At 59.5% G+C, this 9,163-nt stretch overlaps 1 protein-coding gene across 1 annotated transcript; it reads right to left on the bottom strand.

The window, feature by feature from the left end:
* Window positions 1–657: 657 nt before the first annotated feature.
* Window positions 658–7,315, bottom strand: LOC121866040 (splicing factor 3B subunit 4-like; the record flags this gene model as incomplete). The annotated part of the gene is made up of 2 exons (XM_042365618.1): window positions 7,100–7,315; window positions 658–894 (listed from the first exon to the last, which is right to left on the bottom strand). Coding segments are annotated over exons 1-2 (453 nt in total), but the record flags the coding sequence as incomplete, so codon positions are not given.
* Window positions 7,316–9,163: the final 1,848 nt, after the last annotated feature.

The raw sequence follows: 9,163 nt of genomic DNA, 5'->3' as shown, positions 1-9,163 counted from the left end.
TCAGTGTGCTTCAGTTACGTGTTGTCACCATGCACCTGATGCTGCTGCACGCACAGAATCCCACTTCCCCCATAGTCACCATCACCACCTGCTGCCCACTGCACCTGCAGGAGTAACTCCCCACAGTCACTACCACCTGCTGCTGTTGTTGCTGCTGCGGCTGCTGCTGCACTAGAATCACTCCCCACAGTCACCATCACCACCTGCTGCCACTGCACCAAGTCGGATCACCTCACCCACAGTCCTACCACCACCTACTGCTGCTGCATGCAAGATCCCTCCCCACAGTCCTGTCACCTGTGCTGCTGCTGCAACAGCTTCTCACCACAGTCACCATCGCCACCACCTGCTGCTGCTCGCTTGCCTGCAGATCAGCTTAACCCACGGCCCACCACACCACCTGCTGCTTCACTTGCATGAGATCGCTCCCCCTCTCCTGCATCAACCCTGCAACCTGCCTGGGTCTCCCCCACAGTCACCATCACCCACAACCTGTTGCCACTGCACCTGAGAATCACCTCCCCTGTCACCTTCACCACCTGCTGCCTACACTTGCAGAATCGTTCCTGCCATACCACCTGTGCTGCTGCCTGAATCTCCCCGTCGCCATCACCACCTGCCGCCACTGCCTACAGAATCCTCCCCCTGAGCCACTACCTGCTGCTGCTGCTGCCTGACATCAATTCCCCAGTTCCTCCTGCATTGCTGCACGCATGAGTCACCTCCCACAGTCACCATCACCTCCTGCGCCACTGCACCTGAGAACCGCTCCCCGTCACTACACGGCTGCTGCTGTTGTTGCTGTTGCTGCTTTTGTTGGTCATCGCTTCCCACAGTCTGCCACCGCTCTGGGCTGCGCCTGCAGATCGCTACCCCTGATCCTACCACCTGCTGCTGCAAGATCACCTCTCGTGATCCACCTGCTGTTGTCCTGCCTGAGATCCTTTCTCTAGCCACCACCACCACCTGCTGTTGCTGCTGCTGCAGAATCACCTCCCCACAGTCCATCACCACCTGCTGCTGCTGCCTCAGAATCTTTGCCCCCTGTCCCACTCACCACCTGCTGCTGCTGCTGCTTGTCATTTTGTTGTTGTTGTTTTGCTGAGTAGTTGCAGTGCTGCACTGCAGAATCGCTCACACCTGATCACCACCACCTGCTGTGTTGCTGCTGCTGCATGCAGAATCGCTCACATTTTTACTACCACCTGCTGCTGTTGTACATTTTGTTGTTGTTGCTGCTTGCAGGATCACTTCACGGTCCCATCACCTTGCTGCTGTTGCAGTCTAGAATCATCTCCCCACAGTCTGTTGTGGGTGTTTTTGTTTGGTTGTTGTGTAGTACCACCACCTACTGCTGCTGCACGAAAATCACCTCCCCTGTCCCATCACGACCTGGTGCTGCGTTGTTGCCTTCAAATCACCTCCCCCTGTCCCTTCACGATCTGGTGCTTTGTTGTGTTTTGTTGTGTGTGGTGTTGTTGTGTGTGCGGCTGTACCTTCAAATCGCTCCCCACAGTCGCCACACCAGTGCTGATGCTGCGGCTTCCCAGATCGCTCCCCACAGGCCGCACCACCAGCTGCTTCTGCCTGCAGGAATCAACTCTCCCACGGGCCGCCGCCGCCGCCACCTGCTGCTGCGCTGCTGCTGCTGCTGTTGTTGTTGCTGCTGCTGCTGCGCAAATCGCTCCCCAGTCCACTACCACCACCTGCTGCTGCTGCTGCAATCGCTCCCCACAGTCACCACCACCTGCTGCTGCTGCATCTGCAGAATCGCTCCCCCTGTCCCTACCATCACCTGCTGCTGCTGTCTGCAGAATCGCTCTGCTGATCACCACCACCTGCTGCTGCCTGCAGAATGGCTCCCCCTCACCACCCCACCTGCTGTTTGCTGCTGCGCATACGAGATAAACTCCTCCCCAATCACCACCACCACCTGCTGTTGCTGCTGCGCCAGATCGCTCCCCACAGTCACCACCACCTGCTGCTGCTCAGCCTGTGTTGTTGTTGCTTTCGTTGCTGCACCTGAATCAGCTCCCCCACTACCATCACCTGCTGCTGCTTTCTGCAAGAATCAGCTCCCCTGATCTACCACCACCTGCTGCTGCTGCCCTTGTTGTTGCTTTTCTGTTGCTGCCTACAGAATCACTCCCCAGATCACTACCATCACCTGCTCTGCTTCATCTGCAAGTCAACTCCCCCACAGTCACCATCACCTGCTGCTGCTGCATCTGCAGATCGCTCACCACAGTCACCAGCCTGCTGCTGCTGCTGCAGAATAAACTCCCCCAATCGCCACCACCACCTGCTGTTTGCTGCACGCAAGAAACTCCCTCCCCAGTCCACCACCACCACCTGCTGTTGCTGCTGCTGCAAGGAATCGCTCTCAGATCACCACCACCTGCTGCTGCTGCCTGCAGTCGCTCCCCGGTACACCACCACCTGCTGCTGCTTTTTGTTGCTGCTGCTCTTGTTGTTGTTGCTGCTGCACCCAGAGATCGCTCACCCACAGTCCACTACCTGCTGCTGCTTGCTGCTGCTGTTGTTGCTGCTGTTTGTTGTTGTTGCTGCTGCTGCTGCACCAGATAACTCCCCCAATCCACCACCTGCTGTTGCTGCTGCTGCAGAATAACTCCCCCAATCACCACCACCACCTGCTGTTGCTGCCATGCAGAATCGCCTCCCCACAGTCACCACCACCTGGCTGCTGCTGCTGCAGAATCACTCCCCCACAGTGCACTCACCACCACCTGCTTCGGCTTTTGTTTGCTGCTGCTGCTCTTCGTTGTTGCTGCTGCTGCTGCTGCGCCTACAGATCAGCTCCCCTGATACCACCACCTGCTGCTGCTGCTGCCTTGCTGCTGGATCGCTCCCCCAATCACCACCACCACCACCTGCTGTTGCTGCTGCATTGCAGAATCGCTCCCCACAGTCACCACCACCTGCTGCTGCTGCTGCTGCTGCAGAATCGCTCCCCTGACCCACTACCACCGCGCCTTGCTTCCTTGCTGAGATCATCTCCCCCAGTCAACCACCCACCTGTTGCTGATGGTGCAGCTGCAGATCGCTCCCCACAGGCCGCCTGCCCGCTTCTGCTGCTGCTGCTTCTTGCTGTTGTTGCTGCTGCTGCCTACAGAATCGCTCCCCACGGTCCTGTCACCACCTGCTGCTGCTGCACCTGCAGAATCACCTCTCAACAGTCACCATCACCTGCCGCCATTGCACATGCAGTCATTCACGTACTACCACCATCTGCCTGCTGCTGCTGCTGCTTGTTGCTGTTGCTGCTGCTGCATCGCTTTCCCCACGGTCACCACCGCTCTGCTGCCTGCAGAATCGCTTCCCACAGTCACCACCGCTGCGCGCCACGTTACCTCCCCGGTCACCACCACCTGCTGCTGCCTGAGAGATCGCTCCCCACAGGCCGCCGCCTGCCACGTGCTGCTGCTGCTTCAGTTTTGCTGCTGCTGCTGCTGTTGTTGTTGTTGTTGTTGCTGCTGCTGCGCCTCTGAGATCGCTCCGCCACAGTCACTACCATCACCTGCTGCATCTACAGAATCGCTCCCCTGATCTGCTACCACCTGCTGCTGCTGCTGCTGCACTGCTGCTTATGTTGTTGTTGTTGTTGTTGTTGTTGTTGTTGCTGCTGCTGCTGCACCAGAATCGCTCCCACAGTCACCACCACCATCCTGCTGCTGCTGCTGCACAGAATCACCTCCCCCACATTACCACCACCTGCAGCCTGCCGCCTGCAAATCACCTCCCCACAGTCCGCATCACCACCTGCTGCCATTGCAAATACAGAATCATCTCACCCACAGTCCCTACCACCACCTGCTGCTGCTGCTTCAAAGATCACCTCCCCACAGTCCACCACCACCTGCTGCTGCGGCTGGCTGTGCCTACAAGATCCACCTCCCCACAGTCACCATCACCACTTGCTGCCATTGCAAATACAGGATCGCCTCCCCACAGCCCACTACCGCACCTGCTGCTGCTGCTCCTGCTGCCTACAGAATCGCTCACCACAGTCGCCCACCACCACCTGTTGCTGATGCTGCCTACTGAGAATCGCTCCCCGAGCCACCACCACCTGCTTCTGCCTGATCGCTCCCCACGGGGCCGCCACCACCACCGCTGCTGCTGCTGCTGCTTTACCAGAATCGCTCCCCAAATCACCACCACACCTGCTGCTGCTGCACAGAATCGCTCCCCAGTCACTACCATCACCTGCTGCTGCTGCCTGCAGATCGCTCACCACAGTCACCACCACCTGCTGCTGCTGCTGCTGCGCCTGAATCGCTCCCCCCGTCACCACCACCACTTGCTGTTTGCTGCTGCGCCTGCAGATCAGCTCCCCCAGTTCACATCACCACTGCTGCTGCTTCCATGCCTACAGAATGCTCCCCACAGTACACTACCACCTGCTGCTGCTCTTGTTTGTTGTTGTTGTTGTTGTTGCTGCTGCTACTGCTGCTGCGCCTAGATCGCTCCCCCAGTTCCATCACACCTGCTGCTGCTGTCCTGCAGTCACTCCCCACAGTCACCACCACCACCTGCTGCTCCCTACTGCTCCCCAGAATCGCTCCCCACAGTCCTTCACCACCTGCTGCACCTACAGAACCACTCCCCACAGTCACCACCACCACATTCTGCTCCTGCACCTGCAGGATCACCTCCCCATAATCCCACCACCACCACCTGCTGTTGCTGCTGCACAGATCAGCTCCCCACACTCCCCCACCACCACCTGCTGCCTGTTGCCTACAGAATCTGCTCCCCAGTCACACTACCACCACCTGCTGCTGCTGCTGTTTGCTGGCTGCTGCTGCCTGAAGAATCACTCCCCAGTCACCATCTGCCTGCCCTGCTGCTCAAGATCACCTCACCCACAGTCCCTGCTGCTGCACAAAGATCACCTCCCCAAGTCACCATCACCACCTGCTGCTGCTGCCTGCAGCTTCAGCTCCCCACAGTCACCACCGCCACCACCTGCTGCTGCTCTGCTGCCTACAGAATCGCTTCCCCACAGCCCCACCACCCCCTGCTGCTGTTGCTGCACCTGCAGAATCACCTCCCCCTCCCACCACCTGACCTGCTGCTTCTGCACTTACAGATCGACTCCCCACACTCCCACCATCACCCTGCAACCACTGCGCCTGCAGAATCACCTCCCACCATCACCACAACCTGTTGCCACTGCACCTACAGAGATACTCCCCTCTGTCCCTGTCACCACCTGCTGCCACTACACTTACAGATCGCTCCCCAGTCACCATCACCACCTGCTCCTGCTGCCTACAGTCACCTCCCCACAGTCACCATCACCACCTGCCCACTGCACCTGCAGAATCCCAGCTCCCCACAGTCACCTACCACCCCTGCTGCTGTTGTTGCTGTTGCTGCTGCACCTGGGGCATCAACTCCCCAAGTCCACCACCACTCTGGGCTGCACATGCCGTCACTGCCCCACAGTCACCTGCCGCTGCTGCACTGCCAGTCACCTCCCCACAGTCCACCACCACCTGCTGTTGCTCCTGCCTGCAGATCGCTCCCCCGACCCCACCACCACCTGCCTTGTTGCTGCGCATCGGAATCACCTCCCCCACAGTCCCATCACCACCTGCTGCTGCTGCTGCAAGATCGCTGCCCCTGATCACTACCACCACCTGCTGCTGCTGCTGCTTATGTTGTTGTTGTTGTTGTTGCTGCTGGTGGTGCGCTGCTACACCTGCAAATCGCTCACCACGGTCCCACCACCACCTACTGTTGCTGCTGCTGCTGCAGAATCGCTCCCCCAGTCCACCATCACCACCTGCTGCCGTGCAATGCAAGTCACCTCCCCAAGTCCATCGACCTGGTGCTGCGTGCCGCGGCAATCACCTCCCCAGTCACCATCTCCTGCTGCCATTGCCGTCAGATCGCTCACCGTCCTCCACCTACTGCTGTGCAAATCACCTCCCCACAGTCCATCACGACCTGGTGCTGCGGCTGTCCCTTCAAGATCACCTCCCCCACAGTCACCATCACACCTGCTGCCATTGCAAATACAGATCAACTCACCCCAGTCACTACCACCACCTACTGCTGCATGCAAAATCACCTCCCCACCCATCACGACCTGGTGCTGCGGCTGCCTTCAGTCACCTCCCCAGTCACCATCACCTGCTGCCATTGCAAATACAGAATCGCTCACCCACAGTCACTACCACCTGCTGCCTGCACACTAAAATCACCTCCCCACAGTCCCATCACGACCTGGTGCTGCGGCTGTGCCTTCAATCGCTCCCCACGTCAGCCACCACCACCTGTTGCTGATGCTGCAGCTGCAGAATCACTCCCCACAGGCCACCACCACCACCTGCTTCTGCACCTACAGGATCAGCTCTCCCACAGGCCAGCATACTGCTGCCTGCTCGCTGCTGTTGTTGCTGCTGCTGCTGCACAAAGATCAGCTCCCCAAAGTCACCTACCACCACCTGCTGCTGTTGCTTCACCTACAGAATCGCTCCCCGATCCCCTACCATCACCTGCTGCTGCTGCATCTGCAGATCGCTCCCCAGTCACTACCATCTGCTGCTGCTGCATCAGGATCGCTCACCACAGTCCCACCTGCATGCTGCTGCTGCTGCCGCAAGAATAAACTCCCCAATCACCACACACCTGCTGTTTGCTGCTGCTGCAGATCGCCCACAGTCACCACCACGCCTGCTGCTGCTGCGCAGAATCGCTCCCCACGGTACTACCACCACCTGCTGCTGCGGCTGTTGCGCTGCGCCTACAGAGATCAGCGACCCCAATCCACCACCACCACCTGCTGTTGCTGCTGCTGCATGCAGAATCGCTCTGATCACCACCACCACCTGCTGCTGCACCTGCAGAATCGCTCCCCACAGTACACTACCACCACCTGCTGCAGCTGGTGCTGCGCCAGAATCAACCCCCAATCCCACCACCACCACCTGCTGTTGCTGCTGCACCAAGATCGCTCCCCAATCACCACCACCACCTGCTGCTGCGGTTGCGGTCAACTCCCCAACAGTTCACCATCACCACCTGCTGCTGCTGCTGCCTGCAGAATCGCTCCCACAACCCACACCACTTGCCGCTGCTGCTGCTGCCTGAGATCATCCCCGTCAGCCACCACCACCTGTTGCTGATGCTGCTGAGAGATCAGCTCCCCACAGGCCGCCCGCCTGCTCCAGCTGCGCTGCTGCTGCTGCTGCTGCTGCTGCTGCGGTTCGTTGCTGCGCCCCCTGCTGCTGCTGCTGCTGCTGTTGTTCTGCTGTTGCACCTGCAGATCGCTCCTCCGGTCCATACCACCACCTGCTGCTGCTGCTGCTGCTGCAGAATCGCTTCCCCCGATCCCCTACCATCACCTGCTGCTGCTGCTGTTTCTGCAGAATCGCTCCCCTGATCACCATCACCGCCTGCTGCTGCTGCTGCAAGATCGCTCCCCAACAGACCAGCATCACCACCTGCCGCCTGCGCCTGCAGAATCGCTCCCCGCCAGTCCACCTGCCGCCTGCATCACCTGCTGCTGCGCACGGAGATCGCTCCCCAACAGTCACCACCAGCACCTGCTGCTGATGCTGCAGCTACAGAATAAGCTCCCCAGACCGCCGCCTGCACCGGCGCTACTGCTGCTGCGCTTGGCTGCGCTTGTTGCGCTGCTGCCAGAGATCGCTGCCCCACGGCCACCACCACCACCTGCTGTTGCTGCTGCTGCAGGATCACCTCCCCCACAGTCCGCCAATGCCCTGCTGCTGCCACTGCGCCTGCAGATCACCTCCTCACCAGTCACCATCACCACCTGCTGCACTCCTGCAGAATCGCTCCGATCACATGCTGTTGCCTACGAATCTCCCCCACAGTCACCACCGCACTGCTGCTGCTGCTGCTGCTCCTGCAGAATCGCTCCCCGGTCACCACCACCACCTGCTGCACCTGCAGATCGCTCCCGCCAGGGTCACCACCACCACCTGCTGCTCGCCACAGAATCACCTCGCCCGCAGTCACCACCACCACCTGCTGTTGCTGCTGCACCGCAGATCGCTCCCCCACAGTCCACCATCTCTGCTGCTGCGCCAGGATCACCTCCTCAACAGTCACCATCACCACCTGCCGCCATTGCACTGCAGAATCACTCCCCACGGTCACCACCATCACCTGCTGCTGCTGCTGCTGCTGTTGTTGTTGTTGGCTGCACAAGGCATCAGCTCCACAGTCCACCACCACTCTGCAGCTGCACTGCAGATCGCTTCCACCCCAGTCCCACCACCCTGCTGCCAGAATGCCTCCCCACAGTCACCACCACCACCTGCTGCACTGATCACTCCCCACAGCCCCGCCGCCTGCCACCTGCTGCTGCTGTTGTTGTTGCTGCTGCTGCTGTTGTATTGTTTGCTGCTGCTGCTGCCTCAGAATCGCTCCCCCAAGTCACTACCACCTGCTGCTGCGCTGCTGCCACAGTCACTCCCCACAGTCACTACCATCACCTGCTGCTGCTGCATCTGCAGGATCGCTCCCCACGTCTGCTACCACCACCTGCTGCTGCTGCCTTATTTTGTTGTTGTTGTTGTTGTTGTTGTTGTTGCTGCTGCTGCCTTCTCTACAGAATCGCTCACCACAGTCACCACCACCTGCTGCTGCTGCTGCAGAATCACCTCCCAACAGTGACCATCACCACCTCCGCCATTGCAGAATCACTCCCCCACAGTCACTACCATCACCTGCTGCTGCTGCTGCTATTGTTGCTGTTGCTGCTGCTGCCCCTGAGCATCAACTTTCCACAGTCACCCACCCTGCTGCTGCACATAGAATTACCTCCCCAGTCACCACCACCTGCTGCTTGCACAAGATCGCTCCCCACAGGCCGCCGCCTGCCGTGCTGCTGCTGCTGCTGCTGCTGCTGTTGTTGCTGCTGCTGCTGTTGTTGTTGTTGTGTTTGCTGCTGCTGCACCTCTGAGATCGCTCCCCACAGTCTCTACCATCACCTGCTGCTGCTGTGCTGCTGCTCATGTTCTTGTTGTTGTTGTTGTTGTTGTTCTTGTTGCTGCTGCTGCTGCACCTAGAATCGCTCCCCAGTCACCACCAGTCCTGCTGTTGCTGCTGCACTGCAGAATCACCTCCCCCAGTCACTACCACCACTGCAGCTGCGGCTGTG

Source organism: Homarus americanus, unplaced genomic scaffold (genome assembly GCF_018991925.1).
Source record: "Homarus americanus isolate GMGI-L3 unplaced genomic scaffold, GMGI_Hamer_2.0 scaffold11232, whole genome shotgun sequence".
NCBI lineage: Eukaryota > Metazoa > Arthropoda > Malacostraca > Decapoda > Nephropidae > Homarus > Homarus americanus.
The sequence above is the reverse complement of the archived record's forward strand: the minus strand, read 5'-3'. Positions and strand labels throughout refer to the sequence as shown.